The sequence below is a fragment of the Phyllostomus discolor genome, chromosome 9 (genome assembly GCF_004126475.2).
Source record: "Phyllostomus discolor isolate MPI-MPIP mPhyDis1 chromosome 9, mPhyDis1.pri.v3, whole genome shotgun sequence".
Lineage (NCBI taxonomy): Eukaryota > Metazoa > Chordata > Mammalia > Chiroptera > Phyllostomidae > Phyllostomus > Phyllostomus discolor.
In genome coordinates, this window is record NC_040911.2 from 77,078,474 (window position 1) to 77,103,742 (window position 25,269).

A 25,269-nucleotide genomic window follows, 5' to 3' on the forward strand; every position below is an offset into this window, starting at 1 on the left:
ATTCTCATCTTTGTCCACTCAGTTTCCAAGCGAATAAAGAAATTACTTTGGTTATTAGTTTTAGAAAATACAAAAGCCCGTAAGGCTGTATTAAAAACAACATGGTTAAGGAGATGAAGCCAGAGCAGCTTAAAGGAGCCTCTGTTCATCATGAGATTATGGCATGCTTTCCACAGGGTAGACAGATCCAAGCTTGGCAGTACCGTCAATCCGGAGCTGGGCCCTAGTTAGTTTGGCTTCAGAAAGACAGCTTCTTATTTAATCTGGAGGATTTGTTTTCTACTTTCAGAGACAAAGTTCTAATGATTGCCACTAAGCTTGGTTCAGCCTCTGCTATTTAAACCCTGAAGCTCCTTAAGTGACATTTTCCGCTTGTGATCAATCTCTTCTCATAAAAGAGATAACAGAGACCCGAACTAATGAAAATGGATCTAAGGATCGCCTTCTGTGGAGGTTCATCTGGAGTGTAAATGTGCATGTTTAAATATTACTTCTGCGAGATTATTTCTGCAATTCCCTTCCCCAGGTTTCGGTGCAGTTAATATGTCAGTCTCTTCTACATTATAGATAGTCAAGTTGTCCTACCATGTCACAAAATTTATTTCTAAAGCTATTTAAATTCTGTCATACTTAGCACAGGGTTTATGTGTTTGTTTAATACTACCAACAATTATTTCATGACTCTCAATCACTCCCACAGGTATTTTTTGAGAGCTTACTGTGCACTGAGCTAAGTTCTTTGCATACAATATCATAATTCTTACAACTATTTTCAAGGAGGTAGGTACTGCTTTTAGCCTCATTTTATAGATAAGGATTCAGTTTCATAGCACTTATAAAACTTATGTCCTCAGAGCTAATAAAAGTCACAGTTTGGGATTAGATTGCTTGTTTCATGGGCCCTAATACTTATACTCATAGGTACTGTGCTTTCAGTCATTTTGTCATAAAGAATTTTTGGGTTGCTGATACAGATAACTCAGCAAGATAAAAAGATAAGTAAATCCACCTAGTTGTTTTCTGTATAAAACACCAATTTAGTGCTTACTGTAGGCTAGACACTATTCTAAGCATTTTTCAAACAATTATTTAATCCTCACAACAACCCTATGAGATATATTCTATTATTACCAGCCCATTTTACAAACGGTGAAGGGGAAATGTCAGGAGAGATGATAAGATGGAGAGAGAGGGGAGGTCAGTCACAAAATGCAGGTCAAAATCTTGAACTCTGATAGAGATAGGTCATACATTCAACTTAAACTTGCTTGTAAAGAGAGAGTCAATAATAGCACGATTCACATTTCCCCTAGATCCAAATACCCATGCAGCAGCTCAACAGAATTCCTACTTCTGAGAACAATAGTTTCTCCATTGGCAATTCGCACCCCTTAACTTTTTGTCCTACATTGTAACTGCCAAGGGTGTACTGACAAAGACAGGGTCTTCTGGAAGAAACATCATTCTTTCAGGTCTTTTTGTTTCCCATTGTCCTGGTCCACGTTATCTTTAGTATTTTAGTGTGCTGACTTTCTCTTTCCTTTTTCAGCTTTACATATATTGGCACATATAAAAATACAGAGAACAGTGTAACTAACACAGATCTAAATTGAACAAATGTCAACATTTTGCCGTATTTGTTTTAATATGTAAAAAAATATATGTCCTTAGGATATTACAATGCAGAATAATTGTGTGTTGTGCTTCTCTCCAACTCCATTCTTCTCCCTCTCCCCAGAGGCAAGCTCATTTTGAAAGGTAGATACCAATACTATCTATTTTCATGGAGACTTATGAGGAGAAGGGTACAGGTCAGGGTTCAGCAAACTAAGGCCTGCAGGCTAAAGCTAGCCTGCTGCCTGCTTTTGAAAATGAAGTTTTACTGGTGCACAGCCACACTTGTTCATTCATATGTGGTCTCTGGCTTCCTTCACAGAACAATGGCAGAGCTGAGTATGAGTAGTTGCAACAGAGACTCCAAATGTGCAAAATATTTACTACCAGCTCCTTTACAGAAAGTTTGCCACTCCTTGGTATGGGACCATCCATGTTTAAAATACTACATAAGTATGATACTACATATCACATTGTATGTATCCTTTGACTAATGGATACCTGCAACCAACATTTTGTCCTTGTTTCTGCATGTGGATGTATTAAATTTATTTTAACTACTATACTATTCTACTGTAGGAATGTACAATTTATGAGTTCATATTTTTTATTGATGAACATTCATTGTTTTTTCCTTCAAAATTGTTTGTTTGCACAAACATACTTCCTGTAGCCTTAAGGCACATCTAAGAGATTCACTAGGATGGATATCCTGATGAATTCTTAGAATCCATTCATCGTCCTAGTACCAGATGCTGCTACTTGCTCACTGAAGTGATAAGGACACTGTACTTTCCTATTGGCAATGAGCTTTTATTTTCCCATGCTCTCAACAACTTGCTATTATCAGATCTTTAGAAGACTTTGCAAGCCTGATGGATGCAGTGTGGCCCTTGCACAGGTCTTGACTGGCATTTCTGGTTTACTAGCATGGTGGAGCATTGCTTTAGGTATGTTGGGGCTGTTCTACTTTCTTTTCTGCAAATTTTCTGTTCACATTCTTACCCCATTTTTATTTTAGGATATTCGTGCCATTGTCATTAAAAAGGAGAGGGTTTTTGTTTGTTTGTTTGGTTTGAGCTCAAACACAGGTCAGCGGGGGGTATTAGTCTTATTGGTAGAGAAGTGCCACGCAAAGGTTGCATGTTGTAAATGGCACCCATGGTGTCGTGGCACTGAGGAGCCCAGATCATGGCCTGACTAATGCCAGGCACCTGGAATGACAAAGAAAAGGCAGAGTTTAACCTCTGCTCTCAAAAATATGTATTCATTCAGAAGATTCTTTGGGAAAACAAAAACATTCCAAAAGGAATACTGAATTCCTCTCTCTCTCTCTCTGCATATATGTGTGTGTGTGTGTGTGTGTGTGTAAATTATTATACTATATAATTACATAAATAATTATGAGTTAGTGGTTACCCAAATGAAGCAAAAAGAGTAGCAAATGACAAATTTAAAAGCAGGTTATTTCCAAAAATGCCTTATTAGGAAGCCTCAGTTTACTATATTTAATCAATTTTTAGCAGGTTCCTGGAGTGTATAAGAATTTAAAACAAGCTATTTTAATAATTGTAAGACATATGCAGGCCCTAGCAATTTTAATCATTTTCTATTTATTTTTTATTTATTGGCAAACCTCTACTCCAATAATGGTGTCATTTCTATTACCTCTGGTCCTCTGTGGGGAGCGGTTTGGGATTTGGATGAGAACACTGTGTGGCTCATTCCGAGCTGCAGAGCCTGGCTGTGCACGTTCTCTCACCTGCTGGCATGCATCAGAACTGGTCTTGTCGAGCATTTGTCTTCATGGCACAGTGAAGCATTTTTTCATGTGAAAGATGGCATATGAGCTATAAAAACTTTCACTGAAAACAGAGAGGACTAAGAAGTCACTGTGTTTATGATACTATATAGGGGATTTAGAATTTTGGTAAAATTGCTGGTAGTTTCTCTGTATTAGGTGGCAATGAAGGTCTTATATTTTAAAGCCAAAATGTTTTCATCCTTATCTCATACTTAAAAAGAAATGGCTGTCAAATACAGTGTAATTACCAAAACAAAAGTAAAACCAGGAAGTATTTTGGAACCCAATATTATCATCATCGGGACACTAGACAGTCATCCTATTCAAATAATGTCACGTAAGGGTGAATAATTATATTCAGACTATGTGACTCAAATGTCTTCAGGCTACAGTTGATGGAACCACAACTCAGACTAGCCTAGGAAATAGGAGAATTTATCAAGAACAAGGGGTTATTTCCTGAAACCAAAGGAAAAATTGGGCAAACTGTAACAAAAGAATATATTTGTAATACAAAACCATCAGAAATCTGGGGCCTGAATGCCAGGAGGAATTTCTTCATTGCTTTTTCACTGCTGTCTCTTCCTCAGGGCATTTTTCTCTCTACCACCCAGTTTCTTCCCCACGGCCACCAACTTTACCAAGAGATGTGACATATGGCACCTCCCACCACTAGACAGAGTGGTTTCTCACTTGCAGAATGAAAAATCCTGGGAAAGATCTCTAATTGGTATACTTCCAGAACAGTCAAGGTAATACCCTAATAGTGTCCATGCAAACCAAACCATTGGAACTGGGGAGAAGCAGGGAGCAGAATGGTAGAAGAGCATAGAAAAACTAGTTATATGTTTCATAAGAGTACTGTGGCAAAGCAGATGAAAGAAATATACATTCTCACGGTTCTGTGTCCCATTCATTTTATAAAATAGGCAATAAATCCATACTGGTTGGCTTGTGATGACTGCATGAGGGAAGAAATGTAAATGAAAGAGAACTACACTTATGCTTGATAGTTTATGCCTTTTGAATTTATTTTAATGTATTTTCTATTGTTATGAGTATTCAATCACCATTCTTGGCTACAGGACTTGTAATAATGGCATTACATTTTTCTTACTTTAAACCAAACTACACTGGAACAGGCTATGCAAACTTTTGGAGTACTGTGTGTAATTGGAAAGTCTGGGGGGCTCTCCAATTAATAAAGTACAGACACTTTGGTATGAGGGCTCAGGACAGTTGTGTCAGCAACATAGACACACTTTATGCTTTGTTTCATGTTTTGGACTGTATTGTGAAGAACGTTTGCCTGACTATCTTTCCCCAGATAAGTGAAGCTCCATTTTGTGAAATGGTACCCTGATGGCCTTAGGAAGTGTCCACGTGCTGGGAAGTGCAGTAGAGAAGAGGTACATCTTGGAATGTGTGAGGATCCACATTTTGAAATAATTTTGAGAGGTATTAAGTCTCTTATACCCTTACTCCTCTTCCAACATCTCTTGATATTCCCCGACCAATGGGAAAAGTTTAATGTGGTGAAATCAAGTTAAAATGAATATTAAGAGAATTCTTCAAAAGGAAAAAAATAAAACCCCCAATAGAGCAACATCCATGGCACAGAGTAGAAAAGACAGATGTTTTGCTTTGGCTATCTTTTCATGATGAAAGGATATCAGCTGTATCATTGTGAATCTCAGGCGCATTTTGAACATTTTGAGCTGAGGAGACACCCTCTGCTCCCTCTGCTAGTTTGCTGAGTGGCTTCTCATTTGTACAACTGAGAAATGCTAATTGCATGCCCACCATATGAAACGCCAAAGGTTCATTTCTATGGCTTTCATGTCAGTCTGCTATATTGTTGAAATGGTTCTTTTCAAAAGCTTTGTGTTACTTGTGAAAACAATTGCTGTTATGTCTTCTCAGCTTAGCAGTTTCCATGCTATTTATTACTTTGTTCGCATCTGCCAGAGTGCTGTGTACTGAAGAAAATAAGTGTATGTAATCAGGGTCTACAAGTATAATTGATACCACTGTTTATTTTATTTAAAAAATTCTATTTGAAGAAATCAGATAGATAATGATTTTAAAAGAAAAAAACAGCTAATTTCTTTAGTGAGATGTATGTTGACTGAAACAAAGGAGCAATGAGAATTTCTTGGGAGTCAAATGGTGCTGCTTTTTTGTTAAATAAAATGTGTTTGACAAAATTAAAACTATATTCCTTGAAAATTAATTAGTGAACTACATACAGGTACTTCTTCATTAACTTGTAACTTAGTATATGGCATTTGGCTAAAATATAATTTTTCTTATTGGGAAATTCATTTGTTTTAAATTATGTAAATTATGCCTCATATGCTTATTTTAAACCATTTTGCAAGCTAGATTTTTCCTATTCAGATGAAGGGGTCTTTGGCTCTTGGTGAGTGAACCTATCCTGTCAGTCCTTCCTCTACTATGAAAACTATTCTTTGCCTTGGCTCTAATTATCTCATGTTTGGTAACCCACACTACCAATGGAGGCTATGGAAGGGTGAATCTTAAAAGACAATTTGTGTTTGTCTTCTAATTTAAAATTAAATGCTCCTTACTGACCTTTACACTATCAATGCTTTTGCCAGTTTAGTTAAAAATATACTTGATTTCAGAACCCTGCTCTACCACTCACTAGCTGTGGGACCCGATGCTAAGTGCTAGCTAATATCCATTTTCTCCCCTTCTAACAGAAGCCCGATGTTATTTAGGCCAGAAATATATCCAACTGAAAAATGTATGTTTTCCACCCTCCCCAGTAGCTAGGGTGGCACTGTGACACCTGGTAAATTACATGTTAGCAGAAGTCTGCTGCAAATCCTTAGGAAAATGTGGTTTCCTGATGTGGGTGCTCATTTCTTTTTGTTGTTGGGGACCCAAATGGAAGGACTGGAGCTGCAGAGGCATCCAGATCTGGGAGGGAAAGGCCGTGAGAGTCGTGGGGTCTTGGCCTTGTTATCCTTGAAGCACTGAATGGATGCTGCAACCACCCACCTACCCACCTTCAGGGTCCTGCTGTATGAGAAGAAATTGCAAACAAACAAAAAAGCCCTCAATTTCTTAATTTGTCTAAGCCACCATTTGGTTTAATTTTCTGTTATTCAAAGCTAAATGTAACCCCTGCCCTAAAGAATCATCTTTGATCAGTTTTTTTTAACTTGTCTGAATTTCATTTGGCTTATAAATTAAAGCTAATAATAGGACTTACTTCATGGAGCTGTTGTGAGAATTAAGGGAGGTAATTCATGTTAAACGCTTTGACCAGTGACAGCCACAGCAAATTCTTAAGTGTTAGCAATCTAAAAATATATTGTTTATCAAAGAAACGATATGTAGTTTAAAACACTATGCCCAGAGGGATTATAACAAAAGTCAATGATTGCTTATGACATGATTACCCTAGTTCTTCTTGAAAACCATTTTCAGCATTTCTATTTCTGGCAGTACTTCCATATTTTTGGAGAATATATGTACATGGCTTTTTCCTTGATTGACTGATTTCAGAATTTACTGTTGCCCAGCTCTGACTGATGAGGCTTTAAATCTGTTATCCCAACTCCTGTTGCTTTTTGTCCTTCCCTTTGCTGGATTGAATCACCAGTATTCCTTCCCCAGCCACTTCTACAACCTCAGGCAACATCCTGAATCCATTTCTTGATCCACCAATGAGAGATCTCTTGGCTTCTCTAGTATCTCTTGGCTTCTCTGTTTGTGAGAAGAGGACAGTTAATGACCAATCTTCTTACTTCCAACCCTTGTTACCTTACATTTACTTCTTCAGTTGTCAAATTTGAAATGTTTTTATCTTGTTCAGTATCCATAACTGACTTCAAATATTTGCATATAAATTGATTCAAAAAATTTAAAACCAGGAAAGTAAATATTTACATGCTCACAAAAATGCAAATGAAATTTTCTGCAAGGCTACAATTATCTTAATTGCCACAGTTCCAACACCATGAACCATGTGGCTTTCCAAGGGGAAAATTCCCAATATTAAGATAATATCAATCTTTTTTGACTGCTCTTCCAGTTGTTGAAATTCCTACATGCTTTACCATGGCTTATATTGCATAATACATTCCTTTTAAATTTGTCCCTCCTTCTACCTTAATCTTCTTTTGGGGGAAAGAAACAAGTTTTTTTTAAAAAATGATCTAATATGTTATAGCTTCTTATTCACATTGTCTGAGCATATTACTCTGCTATAGTTGCTATTTCAATTTTGAGACCTTTCTTTAGCTTTCACATCATTTCTTGCACTATGTCATTCATATTTGCCTCTCATGTTTCCTCCTTTTGACTGGCTGCCACATTCTTCAGACTGATTATGTGTACATCTCTTATCTTTTCTGTCTTATTGCCAACTTTTTGTCCTCAGCTTTTTGGTCATTTGTTTGTTGGGTTCATCATTGTTTGGTTCTACATTCTGGGAGATTCCCTTCACCTACAACAGTTGTATAGAATTTTGATTTTCATTCTGTTACCTTATTTTTTATTTTTGAGAAGACTCTATTATTTTTGTTACCTATTTTTCATAACATCTTGTTCTTATTTCATGGATATAATATACTGAAAACTTTCCCTGAAGATACTTTCTTTTTTAAAAGATTTAATATGTTCCTCAAATTATCCCTGTATCTTCTATTATCATTTCACTTTTGTTTATCTTGGCTTCCTTTATTTTTCAATGTTGTACTCTTTCTCAATAGTCTGTGATTTTTTTTTTTGTTTTCAGTTCACATTTTAGATGAGGGCAATGATGGGCTGACATGGAGCTCTGAGTGTGTAAGTCAAACTTACTTGCTTGCGGACTTCTGTTTAGGGTAAGCATGTGGATGCTAGCCTCTACAATGTGGTATCCATAAAGGCTAGAATGAGAAGAGCTTTATACTCTGGATCCTTAACTCCAATGCTTGCCACCATAATTCTTTTCAAATAGTTTGTTCAGTTCCAAAGAAGACAAACCTTCACCTTTTGACATGGGAAGTGGTTGGTTATCAATTATCCTACATGCAGCACAGGAAGAGGGAGGAGAAGGTCGGACCATTTGTCTTTATTCCTTCAATCGACACTATCGTCACCCCCAACACAATACACAATCTGCTGGGTTAGTAGCACCCAAGTGTGGAGCCTCTCTCAATTATACCTGATCAAGTTGGTGACTTCCTTGGCTGTAGCCCTATCCATGATTTAGATTGTGGTTTCCTCCACTTCATCAAGCATTCTCCTCTCTCCATCTTCTTTTGCAAACATACTGAAATAGGTCATCTACTGACCCATGTCATTCTCTTCATCATTGGGCATCTATTCTCCTTTACCATAATTTTCACAGCATCACAAGAGAGATAAGAGGTCACACCTGTGTTCATTCTGCTAATTTGGACAAATTCTACTTTTAATTTTATGTAAAAAACTGATTTCTAACTTTCCCTTCCTAACCAGCTCTCTGTCTCAAACAGAGCTGAGATCAGCCCTAGCAGCCTCCTTCTCTCATGCCATGTCCCTCGCATCCAATAGCCACTCTTTTGGCTTAAATTCAAAGTATCTCCAGGATCAACCATTTCTTATTACCTCTAGCCCCAGCATTTTTGTCTCTGTGTTTCCATTCCGGCACCCACTTCTATGGCTTTTAACAGTGCAGCCAGGGTAATGCTGTTAAAATATCACACCAAATCAATCCCTTGCTCAAAATGATGCAATAGTTACCCATGGAAGTTGGAGTAAAGCCAAATTTTTACAGTGGCCATCTATCACTATTTGGGTCACTTGTCACTCCTCCTCACCTCTCTGACTTCTCTCTCCCTTCCATATACACTGGACATGAACCAGGTGGCATGAGCTTTCATTATGCTGCTCAGAAGGATGTGTAATTAAGAAAAATGTATCAGTGCTTATTTATGGAAGTTTCCATTTAATATTTTTGAAATGTGGTCAACTGTGAGTAATAGAAACTGTGGATAAGGTTGGGAGGCTACTGTATACACGATTTAGCAAAGAGAATAATCAAATGACAACCACATGCAAAATACAGAAGAGTCATATATAATACTGATTAATAAATGTCAGACCAAAAAGAAAAATATCGTAGGATTCCACTGACAGAACATTTAAAACCAGGTAAAACTAATCTATAAATTTGGAGGTCAAAATAAGTGTCTGTTAGGAGGGTAGATGCCTGGTGTGTTGGTGATGCTCTAATTATGATGTGAGTGCTATTTACATGGGTGTGTTTCAAAAATCCATCACTTTTCTGTACATTTTTACTTTTCCATGTATATTATATTTCACTTTAATGTGTATATTATATTTCAATAAAAAGTTTTCTAAAAATCTGGCTGAGTTCCTATTAGAAGCGTGGGAAAACTAGATGAATGAATTTATTTTTCTTTTCCAATTTATACATGCTTTAGGAGAATTTAGTGTGTGAAGAAGTAAGGATTGAAAGTGATGGTGCCTGTCAATCCTTGTGCAGAGAAGTGCATACAAAATTTCCTCTGCATGACCCTGTCATCAGGTAGCTCAGCCTTGACCTACTGGATGTTGCTGTTCCAATCCACTATATTTCAACATACTGGAGCAACATCTGGGCCGAAATTTGACAAGCTGGGCTATGGTTCAATAATGTTTCCACCCAGGGGCTGGTCAGAGTATCGAACTATTTAGGACTGAATATTAGAACCTGAATGTCAAATCTTGTCTCTAAGGCTGATAGGCCATCTCAGTAATACATTGCATTGAACAAGAATCAGGGATAGGGGCTGGGGGGCTGGTTGAGGGGATGAGCTTCCAGGGACCCAGCCATGGACCAGGATCCAGGGGGAAGAGATGCTGAAAATCATTTTAATTTTCTAAAACCAAAACAGGGAAGGCTTCACCTTTACTGTCTTTGATACCAGTATTCCTCTTTGCCAATGACGAGACAGATCTCATTCTCTGGATGAACTAGTCTCCTATCAGTTGCCCAGGATCCCTTAGACCTGAAGACAAACACTGGTGTATGACAGTCCTGTGAACCCCGCCCCTGGTTCAGAGCAATGTGGGAAGTACCTGCACTCTGCTGTTTAGACTGCATGCACTCAGGGAGTCATGTACACAAGTAGAAGTCCCTTTCTGTGTGGTCCCCAACCTCAAAGAAAAACCGAATATTGGAAAGAGAGACTAGAATTGGGCAGGGAGAAGAGAAGTTATCTTCAGACTCCTTGACCAATGGAAAACATTGTACTGATCTGTTAAACATTAACTTGTTCAAAATGACATTATTTTCAGAGTTGATGTGAAGGATCTGACTTCTGTAGTCCATGCTAACCTTACCAGTCACTTCTTTAAAGAAATTCACCAACTGGTGCTGAAAAAGGCTGGAGGATTCAAACAGTCCTTTGCCTCAGCTACCTACTGATTCTGTCTCCTTTGTCACTGAGAAAATAGAGGCAATCAGAAAACTTGTATGACTGCCTCTGCCACCCACACCACTCATCAGCACCCCTACTGATGTACCTCGCTTTCTGTCCTTTTACAGATGAAATGCCCTTGCTCCTGCCTGCGTCCAGCCCCTCCATTTGTGAACTATGACAGGGTCATCAAACTTTTTTGTTTAATTAAGGAATTTAGTTAACATTTTAGGCTTTGTGGGCCAGATGGTCTATGTAATAACTTCTCAGCTCTGTCTTGTGAAAGCAGCCACAGACAGTATGTAAATAAATGAATATTTTTAGTTATGAAAACAAGTGGTGGGCCAGATTTGGCCCCCAGGATGTAGCGTGCTGTGCCCTGCACTAGACCTGACTGCCCTGGCCTATTCAGTGGCATTGGCCAGCCATTCTCATGCTCTCCTACATCAGCGCGCCATGGTCCCTCGACGAGATCATTCCAACCAGCACACACATCTATCCTTGTTTCTTCTATCTTAAGAACCATTTCTCAACCTCACGTACCCCTTCTGGCATATTTTTATTTCTCTGCTTCCTTTTCATAAAATATTCTCAAAAGAGCTATCATGTTTGGCTTCTTAATTTGCCTCTGGCGGTATTCCCCAGAGCCCGCTCCAATAGGCTTTTGACCCCAGCACTCCACTGAAGTTGCTCTAATCAAAGCCAGCAATGACCTGTATCATTAAATCTAGTAGTTAGTTCTTGGTCTTTATCTTACTTAACCCATGAGCAGCATTTAACACAGCTGATCACTCTTTTCCTCTCTGACTCAAAGGGCAGATGTGACAAAGAAAACAAACACTTATTTCCCAGGTATATTAAAGGAGGTTTCCCAAGGGAACAGGGGCTGGAAAATCATGCTGTATAGTCACAAGTATGACTGTTGGTTAATCGCAAGGGAGATCATGTTTTTAGTCCAGCTACCAAGGGAAAAACCAAAAGGCAGTTTTAGTCCCCAAGTCCATCTTTTAAGGGAGTCCTTGTCTTAAAGAATAAATTAAAAAATCAATTTCAGGTGATTTAGGTAAGAAAGAAAGCATTCAAATCAGAAATAGTATCATTAGGAATTAATGTGGTTAAGTCCTGGTGCTGATTAAAAGTTTTAATTGATCCAAGCCAACTTCTCATGAATTTATGAAAATGTTGCAATTGAACAATTTCCATCAGATTTTTGCCTTCTCAGAGCACCCGACGAGGAATAAGTTTCCTTTCCCTACCCTCACTCTCCGTCCACTCTTGCTTTCTTCTCCCTCATAGACCTCCATCTGACCGGTGATACATTTACTTCTATGTGTTTATCTGTGTATTTCGCCCAGAATGCTGGCTCTCAGTATTCTAAAATGTGCACCTGTAACTCTGGAACTGTGGCTGACACAGAGAAAGCATATATCAGATATGTGTTGAATGAATTAATGAGCCAGAATCCCTTTCTAAACAATTTCTTCTGGAGGCATTTGACTTTCAGAAAAGTTCAGGTTTCTCTCAGGCGTTCTGCATAATGAGGAAGCTGTCTCCTTTGCTGCCGGCACTACACAAGGTATCATGTACATTGGCCCTGGAGATTAAAGGTGTGATGTTATGAGACAATACTGAGAATTAGAAGGATGGAAAACACATTTTCAGAATAAATGGTGTTTGTAAATCTTAACCTTCTGGCTGAGCAATTTCACTGGGGGAAAAATATCCTATATTTTAGCACAGCCAGGGAAGGCAAAACATTCTGTAGCTTAATTAATTATACTAGGAATGACAAGTAGCTGCTAAAAAAATGTCCTGATGGGGAATATTATAGGGCTCAGAAGTCAAAACCCCTAAATAAAATTAGTGGCTAGGAACCAACAGAGAGGAGAAAATTGAATATATTTCAAACATAACTGCATAAAGGTTTAATGCAATATAAGATATGCAGATCCATTTGTAATATAAATTCTGTATTCACTCTTAGGAAGAATCTCTCACTTATTGAATGTTTTTAACTGAGAGTGAGTCTCATAAATTGGTCATTTTAAAAATAGAATGTGGTTGCATTTGGGGAAAGGTATTTTTTCACATTTTTTTACTGCCATTCAAGTACAGTTTTCTCCATTTTCCCCCCACCACTCCCCTCAACCCCAGCCATCCCCACTTCCTACCCTTGATCCTACCCCCCTTTGGTTTTGTCCATGTGTCCTTTATACACGTTCCTGAAAACATGAGGAAAGGTATTTTAAGAATAGTTTGCAAATACTTAGGGTTTATCTATATTCATCTTCCATCCATATACTGAAAGATGAAGTATAAACAACCCAACCCTACTGGGATACCAGAATAAGGACTATTACAAGGCAAGTGCAATGCTGTCACACAGAAGCTGTTTCACTGGAGTCTCTACAAGCATAAATTATAATATAGAGCAAATGGGTGACTTGGTTCTTAAAGAGAAAAAATAAATACAGGGTCTGGCACAAATAATGCCCCCTTTTTATTATAAAATCTTTTATTATAAAATCATAGGCATGTAATTCTGTAACATAACAATATCACACTCAAGTGCACTCTGTGGCATTTTAGGTGAAATGTTCAAATTAAAACAATAAGTTATTACACCCATATTATTACCCTACCAACCATACTCAAATAGGCCTTACTTCTGCTGAACCCTGTAGATTAGATTTGTGACAGTCTTGGAGAATAGTTTCTAAAAACCTCAGAATATTAAAACTGGTTGGCATTTTACTCATTCCATTATAAGACTTGAAGTTGATATTATGTACAAGTTGAAATAAACCTCTACCATAATCACTAAAGAATCAGAGGTCACATCAGCACATTCGGTCAAGCTCAGAGAACTGTCAGAGCTCTGGCCTGTCTTGACCCTGTGTTTGTGATCCATGACGTGAGGAGCTCTGTAAGGGCATAGAGATGGTGCACAGACTTCAAAATATTCTTAGATTCACACTTTTAACTCTTGCAAGAAATTGTGTGAAGGGTAAGGATCATCACTAGTATCCTATAAACATGAAAAAAGAAACATTCTCTTTCAATATGTTCATTTCAATGTTTTTTAATGACAATTAAAGATTTTTAGAGAAAACATCAAACTTGAGTCTGAGGTTCGCAAAAATTCTCAGCTTCTTGTTTGATATATCTTGCCAGTACTCTAGTTATTTCTGTATGCATCTGAAAAGCTCACTATTTTAATAGATTAGCAACTTCTTAATGGAGAGGCCTTGTGTAATTTATCTTTCTAGTTCATAGATGAATATTCTTTATCACTAAATATTTTTACTTGAAATTTTATTTTTTATTCTTTCTCATATTAATTGAATAGCTACTATGTGCATGGTCATGGGCTAGTTGCTGCACAGGGTAAAAATGAGTTGTAAAGGTGCCAAAAATGCTTGCCCTCCCAGAGAGTGTTGGGAGGGTAGTAGGGTGGGAAGTGCCCTGATGTGAGAGAATGAATTGGGATAAGATGTTTTGGTAAAACGGAATGTGGTTTCACCTATAGTTTCTTTTGCAAATCTACTATATCAAATGCTTCATTCCTAATGGGAAAACTCCCTAATTCTAAGTAGATGACATTACTAGAAAGGCTTTGATTATACTTCTCCTTGGCAGCTGAATTCTTTGAGATGGACTTTTAACACATGTTAAACATGACAAAAATTCAAAGTCTTTTGGGCATCAATACAGTATCATAAGAATTCAGACATCGGTGACAACTTCAAAGTTTCTTCAAAGTACCCACCCTACCTTGGCCACTTCTTCTTGGAAAGCCACGAGGTTCAAATAGGAGATGTTAACTAAGTCAGGTCCATACACCACCGTTATCATGCGATGTTCCAGATGTCCGATGTTCCCCACATCCAGAAGTTCACGTAATTTGGGGTCCTGGAGAGCAAGCAGAAAAAAGTCAGTCTATGACTAGAGGTTCCAACATGGTAGCATAATTTTAAAACAGTTACAGGCAGAATGTCTTGAAAGCAAAGTTGCCTTTTATTCTTACTGGAAAGAGGGATGAGTTGAAGTCCCTCAACCCCCACTGGAGCCCAGGGAGGTTAAGTAACTTGCCCAAAGGCTGTGGAGAGAGAAGTTCTGGCTCAGGATTTATGGCTTTCATGGTATCTAAGTGAAATGAGTCAGGCAGAGATCATACTGTATGATCTCACTCATAGGTGGATGCTGAAAAAGCCTACCTTGTACAAACAGAGAGTACTGGTGTTAGGACATAGAAAAAAAACTTCTGCAGTCTTTTCAGGTCAAGTTGCATTCTTTGGAACATCCTAAGTGAGGATGCCTTGAAGATACAGTCCTGCTGGGAAAAGGAAATTCCCCAACCTTCCGAATTCAAAGTAAGACCTGAAATAGGGCTCAGTCAGCTTGGCTGAATTTATTTTCCTTCATAGGGCAGGCCTTGGAAGAAATGAGAGGTCTATGCAGAAAATTAGCATCAAATCAATCACTTGGTAAATTGGCGGCCAGCTTCTGAGTAAGGAATTAACTTGAATTCTTATTTATTTAGCTAGAAGCTAGGCTAACAGGGATGGATTACTTAGGCCGGTTAGTCTGATCACCCTTCTGAGGTTTTCACGTACAATAGTCTTACAAAGAAAGAGCAAACTTTAAAAAAAAAAAGAAAGAAAACAAATAAAACCTTTCTAGCTCAGTTATTTGACTTGGTGCCATTAATTCTCTCTTTAGTTAATAAAACCTTTTTCTTGGTTTGGCTGCATGAAGGGGAACACTTTCAGGTAAGTGATGAAGAGAGAATCCCATTTCACAGCTGTCTCCAATATAACTGAAACTTCAACTTGACTAACAAGCTGAAAGCTTATCAAGTACATCAGACCACCTAGAAAGATCAAATGCTATCACAGAAAACATCAATTTGCATGACCTAGTAAAAGGGGGGAATACAGTAAAAAAAAAGCATTAAATAAACAAACAGTAATAGCTACAAGGGGGCATTTTTAGCATTCTAGCATTAATGTAAGATTTAAAAAGAATGCTCAAAAAGAATGGACTTTTTGTAAAGGCTAATTAAAGAATACCAGCTGCTCCATGAAATGGCTAATTGCATCAGTGTTGGAATGCCACTGAGGCAAGGTTAGAAGAGAAAATGTATTTGAACAGTACTTAAATTCTTTTTTATATACTTGGAAGAGGAAAAGAATTCTCAGAAACGCTTGAAACTGAATGCCACCTCTCAGAACTGCAGGGACTAGATGTGGGAGTCAGCAGTTCACTTGAATTGTCCTTCAACTACCGGAACACAAAGCGAGTAGAGAGACCCCAGAGGAAATATCCAGGAGAGAAAATAATTCCGGAAAAGGGCTTTTGGGATTCTTACTGTCCCTAATGTACTGTTACGGACTGTTAGGGGCAGTCACCAGGAATTTATAAGAAAGATGATTAATACTTTGTGGCATCCCTGTAAAAATTTCCCACTAGTGTGTGTGTGTGTGTGTGTGTGTATGTGTGTATTGAAAAACTATGGGTTTTTGTGTAATTAAAATTTTTAATGAAGTGTTTAGAGGTGCTGTCTGGAACTGGGAGAATAAAGCAAGCTACCAAATGATATGATGGTTGAATTTGAGGAGGTACTTGAGGATTCATTATATAAGTCTCTCTGTATCCGAGATGATTAACATAATTACAACAAACAACAAAAGACTATTAAGCATGAACTTAAGGAATAGTTAGATTTGAAAAATATTTTTTCCAATATTAACCACAATATTTTAAAATTGTATAGCGCTGGAAGTAAACAGAGAAGTCTTTTGATTTATATTATAAGCAGTTCCTTACTAATGCTCTTTATTGGTGATGGATCATACTAACTTTTCAACTATATTTTCTTTCTCTTCCACCATTAATCATTTAATTTTTCTTCAAAACTATACCTTTTCTTCATCTATTTCCTTTTAATGACACCAAATTTGGTAATATTAGAATTCTCTCCTTTTAGAAATGACTTCGCTTTTCTTTTTACCTGTCCTTTTAAGATTTCTCATGTTGAACACAATATCCCAAGCTGACATGGTGGCTTCGAACCTCATTCCTCATTATTTAATATACTGATATGTTTACTGAAAAAGATACTTGTTCTTTCAAGTAATAGAAGTTGCACTCCATTGTTTGCAGCAGATCCTCAGAGACTAAGCAAAGAGGGAACTGTCTAGAAGGATAAACAGCAAAAGCACAAGCTTTGAGAGGACCTTATGGGGGAAGTAATTTACTGGAAAGAGATTATAAAGAAATGGTTGTTTCTGGGGTTCATCACTCTCAGGTCTGGGGACATGAGTGAGTGCACTTAAAAATCAAACAAACAAAATGAAAAACAGTAACAAGAACAGAAACCTACGGACAGTTTGGATGAAAAAACACCTCCTCCAAAAAGCTGTTCCTTTAAGGAACTTTATATATGAATGTTTCCCATTGATGGAATCTCCTGATCAGTTTTCAGGGAAGGATTTACTTACTCAGGGTTGCTACTAGACTTAAAAACATTTCTTGGTCCCTGCAATTGATATAAATTCCTGGAAATTTTAATAAGCTATTCACACTACTCTTTAAAATCATTCAATTTCTCTGTTGCAAAACATGAAATATAAATATCTCAAAAAAAAGAAAGAGATGACTTAAATATGAAATTTCAATTTTCACTAAGGTGTCACTCAAAACTTGCTTTCCCCAGTACTGTATCCTGAATATGTCTCCACATTGGAATTAATGAGACCAACCAGGAACCCTGGGGGCTACAGTTTAACTGCACTTTTAACAGTTAAGTCCTAGATCAACTCAACTCCTCTAAGAGTTACAAAATAGAGGCTGTCTGACCAAATAAGCTCATCTTCTCTCAATCACCAGGGTTTGTGATTAAGTCAGTTCATGTCTGTTGCAAAGAAAGTCAAGTTGCCCAAGGTAATGATTCCCATTTCCAGGTAATAGGACACTGAAGACTCATCCACGCAGAGACACAAAGACTGCATTACAGCCTGGGTTGCTCTCATTATAACATAGTATTCAAAATATTATGAGGTAATGGACAGAATAAATACAAGCTAAAGGATAATTTTTAAAAGAGTTAAAGACCAGCTTTAAACGTCATTCCTTAATATGACTTAAGAAAAGCTATTTTATTTGTATATCAGATATCCCCAAAATAAAAGATCTTTTTAAGATACCTAGATTTCATTTTTTAAAAATATTTTATTTATTTATTTTTCGAGAGGGAAGGGAGAGGGAAAAAGAGAAAGAGAAACATCAATGTACGGTTGCTGGGGGCCATGGCCTGCAACCCAGGCATGTGCCCTGACTGGGAATTGAGCCTGTGATGCTTTGGTTCACAGCCCGAGCTCAATCCACTGAGCTACACCAGCCAGGGCTTAGATTTCATTTTTGGGAAAAATTTGACCTCCTTATCTTCCATACCCATGAAATATGTCTTTACTGAATTTTAGGCTTATTGAACAACTTGTATATCAGTTTAGTTTTATTCCCAGCACTTAATGCAGTATTTTCAATCTGAATTAGTTATATGGATGTAACTTTAATTCATCATTCATATAAAGGGTCAGGTATGTGAAAGTCTTTCTTAGTCAGTATAAAATTCAGAAATGAAAGAGATAGATTCCTTCTTATACTTAAGCGATATTAAGAACAGACTGACTATGGCAAAGAAATGTGACTATGGGAAAACAATAGAAAAAAAATAAGAGCTGGTACTATATTGTCCTTCATATCTCAACAGTGTTATTATCAGAACAAGATCTTCTATATTTGTTTTAAATAAAGTGGTAATGAATTTGTAGAGTCAGTCTTCATTTCACTCATTAGGGGCCTCAGTGTAAAGGTTGGTGCAGGGGAAAAAATTGAGTTGACCTGGCTATGCATCTCCAGCCAAAACAAAGTGCTCTAAAAATACCAACCATGAGTTGATTGAACTAAAGCTAACACACTATTCAGATATAAAAGGGGGGGAAAGGTTTATAAGAAATGTAAAGGCAAACTATGAATTTTGTTATGCTTGGGATTGGCCACAGAAAAGAGATAAGTAACATTCAAGGCACGTCTCTAAATAGTAGTCTAGTGATTAATTAAAAATTTAACTGCTTGAAGTTTTCCTCCTCTCCAGGAACAAGCTCAGGGTGTGGATTAATGCCGTTTCACAAGCTAGAAAGAAAGAGAATAAATAGGAAAGGATGCTGAAGACATCCAGGCAGGCTGACACTCAGAAGAAGCAGAAAAAGGGGGACTGGAATTACATGCCCAGTTTCTGGGAGCAACTAACTTAGTCCTAGGATTTGGAGATGTCCAAGGGAAAGGCATTTTCAGAGGTGGGGAAATGCTGTCTATTTCAAGAAGTTGTATTATATCAATAAGAATTCTAGGTTGCAATACACATGCTTGGCTTATAGAAAGTTTGTTTTGATGCTCCAGAAGCTGACCTGAGTCAAAGATCTGGGGGCAAGAGGTTGTTTTGGAAGTGATCACAGGATGCATGATGAGGAAGTGGGCAAGCAAGACAAGGAGGAAAGCAAGCCAGTAAGGAGTGTGTTAATGAGTGGTTTAAGCACTTTGGGCATCTAAGGCTCAATCCAACCAGGGCCACTCTAAGACTGTATGGAAAACACACCTCAGAATGTCCCCAAGGAGCCTGGAACATAAAGTAGTGATCTGTCAGCTCCCATCTGCCATTGGTGGAGAGTCTCTTCTGGGATGTCAACTCTCTAGCATTTCCATGACCAGATCATGTTCTCAAGACAATATGGAAACTCTGCACAGGTAACATCTAGGGGTGAGTGCACTGAAAATGTCTGCTACAGAGTTAAAGGAGGGACATTTTCCTGATATTGACTAATCCTCATGTATTTAATGAGATCCACGCTAGTTGGGAGCCAACCAACAGCCGACCCACAGCCGACCCTTGACACAGTCGGGTCGGGTGAGACACATCTGCACAGCAGAGGTGACTGTGGCCTGATCTCCTGTCTATCTCCTCTTGTATGCCTGTCCCTGCTAGCAATAGGTGGTGAGATTTTGGGACACCTGTGCTTTATAACAAAAAATCTGCATGATGCCTCTGATTCTGCGTGAAATGACTTGCTGACCACAGAATAGGGGCCCCTAGCAACCCTAATGCTGCCTGCTTCCCCTACCTGGGAAGTTAAGGACAAAATTAAACTATGGGCAGACCAACTGCCAGAACGTTGAAGGAAACTGTTGCTAGAAATGTTTCTTAAGTAGTCACCACTTAAAAGTTTAAGATTTATTAGAGCCACTACCCCTCCCATACCCTGGACAGGAGTGTAAAGAAGCAAGGAGTTCTAGTTGAAAATAATAATCTCAATACATGGAAACAAATACAAAACATGCCCCCCCCAAGATGTATAAATCAAAAGACCTAGGAAACCAGTTACCTAACCTAGACAAATCTAACCTCAATGGACAATAGCTAATTTCTATATAACCTATAAATCATCCCTTGCACCGTTTTAATTTAGACCAATCCCTAGAATCTTAATAGACACCTAGTTACTACTAATTGGCACCTGAAAGTTTGTTCCCGTATAGTTTTGTTGGCTATCTGATTAATGACCCTCTTGGTCAAAACAACCTTTGTTTAATATGGTTGATCTGTGGGGCCTCCTGTACTTTTCGGTTATTTCTTTGTTTAACATGATTGATCTGTAAAACCTTCTGTACGTTTCGAAGTTATTTCTATGGTAACCATTTCTGTTTTAATAATCACACTATGCATTGAATGTTGTATAATCTCCCCTATAAAAATCAGGATAGATTTTTCTCTGTGAGTCAGTCAGGCCCAAAAAGCCTGGCTGTCCTCCGGCACCCCACTGGATGTCTCGCTTCAGTCTCTTCGCCTGTGCTGTGAATCCTTTGGGGACCCTGAGACCCTGCTGAGGCTGGACCCCAGCACACACTTAAAGAAAATTCATCATGGCAACGAACAGATTTAGATTCCTAATGGTTCAGCTCTCTATAAAAATGGTAAATATAACTGATCAGTAACTACAGGTCAAGCAGCATCCCAGCTGTTCGTTATTTTTCTCCTCCATTTAACCTGCAAACTAACTCCAAGAAGCAGCTATGTTTTTCTTTCCCAATTTGCAAATAAGAACTCTGAAGTTTGGGGAGACAGTTCACCCAGTTTTACAAAATTGGGAAAGGGGATGATTGACTCTAAGTACATCTGATTGTAAAGCCTAGGTCCTCCCATATCACATTGCGTTACACACAGCATATCCAATTTGATTGTGAAAACAGTTCAGCTGGCAGCATAAACTTAAATAAATCAACATCTATCTAACCTCCACATTTTAGCCACTACATTAAAATATAAAATAGTCCAAATGTGAAATTAAAATAGGAAAGAAATATGGTTTAATGGCATCACGCACTTGCCTTCTTGGGAAAGAAATGAAACTAAACCATCAAATTTAGTCATCATTTGTATAATCATCCTCACTGTAAGGAAAGGTGCATGGAATGCAGAGCAGCTACAAAACAGGAGATGGAAAACCAGTTAGTTTCCTCCTCATCATCTAGTTTGCATTTGCCAAACTGAAAAATTCTAAGGATTAGATAGCTCACCACTCATGTTTCACACCACCCCACCCCAGCCTTCTTTGACACATGCAGCCACCTCACCGCTAGCAAAATTCACAGGCACAGTCATTACCAGTGCAAAAAGTCCTCGGGCCGAGGGGTAGTGGTGTGTACACAGCAAGCGATTAGAAGTCATTTGTCCCTTCTGGCTTAAACCCTGCCCCCCATAGAGGGTGAAATGCATTCCATTCCCCTTCAACTTTTGGCAGGGGCAGGGTCAGTGCATCTAAGTAAATTTCAGTATTTCTGTGGCCAAGTTTTAGAAGAATAATGAGGCCTGTAAAAGAATGCAGCTACACTGATGAAATGCTCCCTAGTCAGTGAGTCCCTTATGGGTGAGGTTTTTATCCTATCTATTTTGTTGTGGTGTCCACCTCCTAACATGGAACTCTGACACATTCAGATGGTACCAAAGGGGCTTCTGGTACCTCAGATTATAAGTTAAAGGCAAGCATACCTTTTTTCTTTAAAAAAATTTTCAACTACAGTTGACATTCAATATTATTTTATATTGGTTTCAGGTGTATGGCATAGTGATTAGACATTTATATCATTTACAGAGTGATTCCCCCTGATAATTCTAGTACCCACCTGGCATCACTCATAGTTATTACAGTGTTATTTATTGACTGTTTTCTTTCTGCTGAACCTCCTATCCCTGTGACTATTCTGTAACTGTCAATTTGTATTTCTTAATCCCTTCATCTTTTTCATTCGGCTCCCCAAAACTTGTCCAAAAAAGAAGGTCCAACAATTCCTTAATAATAACAAACACAAACAATGTTCCCTTTACAGTTTCTGGAAAATCCACGTGTCTAGCTAAGGGTTTTGGCACTGGGAGAGACAGTAGAAATTGTATCCTTCTGTCTGAATTTTGAGTTTTGACTCTGCCAGTTAAAAGCAATGTGACCTCATGTTTTCCTAGCCCTTCTAAGCCTCAGTTTCTTCATCTATTGGATGAGGTAATAGTAGTATCTTCTTTAAAAGGTATTTATAGGAATAAATCATAATTACAAGTCTTTGGGGCAGCATATAACAAGCTGTGAGTGCTAAAGAATAAATCAATAACTTGAAAATGAAAGACAATATGGAAGTGTCTACCAAATAATATAGTCTCTTACAGGCCCCAGAAAAATTCATTATATTTATTTATATATATTTACTGTGTTATTTGTCAAGCAAGACCTATTTCTAGGTGGGATGATAACAGTAGGTTTATAGTTATGAGTATGCAAAACACAGGGTTTATTCTTCTGTTATTTATTAATTATTGTATTATTTTTCATATGAACTATAAACCTACTTTTGCTGACCTCTATATTTACATTTATGTAAATTATGTATATACAGTTAGTATACACTTGGCTGACTATATTCTAAACACATGTATTTTAATTTTATATTTTCCTTAATTCACTCTTCCATGGGAAGCATAATTTAAGGAGTGATAAAGGACAAATAATATCTAGAATTTTATGTTTCTTGCTCCTGTATTTAACTAGCTTTGAAAATTAGGCACCTTGATTTCTCTGAGGTGTAGTTTAGTTTTCACACAATTGGATGATAATAATGCCTGCTCACTTTAACACATTAGTGTGGGGATCAAAGTTAAATCTGCAAACTGTATGTGTGACATTGTACAGAAAGAGTTCATATGTTTTTGTGGTGACTGATGTCAGTTTATTTTAAGTATAACATGAAAAATTACAGTGAAAAAATTCTTAGCTGTTTATCTTTTTCTTATTAAAATTATAAAGCATTGTAATGTTGGGAACCACCCTACCTGGTTTCAGAAGCTGTAACTCCACCATGGCTAAGGCTGAGTAAAAGACCTTGGGACCATAAGCCACTAAGGAGACAAAGCTTATCTTCCTGGCAGGGGCGCTGCCTCTGCTCCCTTTACTTCACCCTGTTTGGCCCCAGGTGGATGACTGGTTAGCCAATGACAGGTTGGATTCCTCAGGGGAGGGATGGCCTAAGACAGGCATGGTTGTGAGGGGGCCATCAGGGAAGGACTTAGGGGACTATAGAAAAGGGGTGATGGACCCTCACCCCTCAGCTTTTCAAGGGCCTGAGTCCTCATTCTATCTGTAAGAAGTCTCCTAATTTCTTGGCTGCCTGCATCCCCAACCTGACTTAAGCCTGAAACAATGCCGGAGGTGGATGTCACCCTTTGCTGGAATGGGCAGTTTTGGGGTGGTCAGGCCTAAGAAAGAATGCATAAAATCCTGTGAAACCTGCTTTGCTAAGAATGCCCTCAATTTAAATAAGGGTCCAAGCATAAAATGAGTTTGTTTCCCAAAGTTTTAGGGGCTCTTTGGCTATCTGATCCTGACTCAGAATAAGCCCTCAGAGTTCTTTGAATATTATCCATCTATTGTTTGATCATTACTGCCTGACAATGATTGATGAGCTTTATGCCCTTTATTCCTATGCAAACTGAACCCCATAAAAGCCCATTGAGGAACAGGCTCAAAGCCCTTCTCCTTTGAGAGGCTGGCCATTTTTCCTCCCCAAGCAGATCATGTCTTGGTAGAATTACTCTCATCCATGGTGGACAGAGGGGCTCTGTGGGCAGAATGTCCCCCCCACCCCATTATAGGAGTTTAAAAGAGGGAAATTTTTTCATCAATTTGATACAAATAACTAAAGGAATCTGAAGTAAATGATGCTTATTTGTAAATGTCTAAATACAGATGTGAATATGTGTTTGCTAAAGACTCTCAAAATATTTCAAGATTAACTATTTATCCTCCTGTTTTATTTACATCTCATTCTCCATTACTCTGTATAAATAAGTTTACTCTATAATGCATAAAGATCGGTAATGTGTTATTTCTTCAGAAACAGAGATATAAAGCTCTTTATAATACAAAATCTGGAGGAGGCCTAACATTTATTTTATAGGAAATTACTAGTAGCATGTAGGCAAGCACTGTCTTAAATATGCCTTCTCATGTGTGTGCTTTCCTTTGAAAATAAGAAAATGTCTTCTAAATATCTTTCTAATCATTCATCAAAATAATCCAACATTATACATGAAAACCAAAGTTGTCATCTCTAAGACCTTAACTTGCAGTAAGAAGAAGTTTATGTTGAGAGTTATATGAATGTGTCTATTCAGTAAGATTAGATAAGTTAATGTGTATCTCCAAGCCATAACACCATCACTGAAATTGTTAGAACAGTTTCCAAGAGGAATGACAAAGGAACTCAAGGAGTCTGAAGCTCTCTTAATTCTACAAAAAATGGATAGAAAACAATAAGTATTCCCATTTCTTTTCATTTTACTTGTTGATCTGCCCTAATTAATTTTTAGGCAATTTGTTTTCACCTTTGTTCTAAAATACCATTTACCCTCTTTTTACCCTTTCCCTCCTTCCCACTTTTCTCAGCATTGCTCATCTTCCCTCTCCTCTACCAAAGTTTTCCCTAGGGGATTTTATAAATCCTTTGCAACCTGGCAGATCAAAAGTTTTTAAATCACCCTAAGAAGATAACACTTAATGCATGGAAAGTTTTAGCATGAATTGTAATGTCTCCCACCCAGTTTCATATCAGGAGAGCTCAATTCATTCTATTGGCAAGGACTAACTCAAATTATTCCACTTATTGAGTTCTCTAATCCACTCAAATATTTGCTTTAGAACATTTCTTTATATAAACACACACACACAAGTAATCTTGTATAAGTAGTATCAAACTACCCATAGTCCTTTGTGACTTGCCTACTTAGCAATACATTGACGAAATGTTCATAAACATAGGCATATATTG

General features: G+C 37.8%; 1 protein-coding gene across 2 annotated transcripts in view; it reads right to left on the reverse strand.

Moving 5' to 3' along the window:
- PLCB1 (phospholipase C beta 1) overlaps window positions 1-25,269 on the reverse strand; it is a 660,986-nt gene that overhangs the window by 220,919 nt on the left and 414,798 nt on the right. For both annotated transcript variants that reach the window (XM_028524211.2, XM_028524212.2), the window contains exon 4: window positions 14,617-14,754. In XM_028524211.2, coding sequence (XP_028380012.1) covers window positions 14,617-14,754 — 138 coding nt within the window. The remainder of the gene's footprint in view (window positions 1-14,616; window positions 14,755-25,269) is intronic.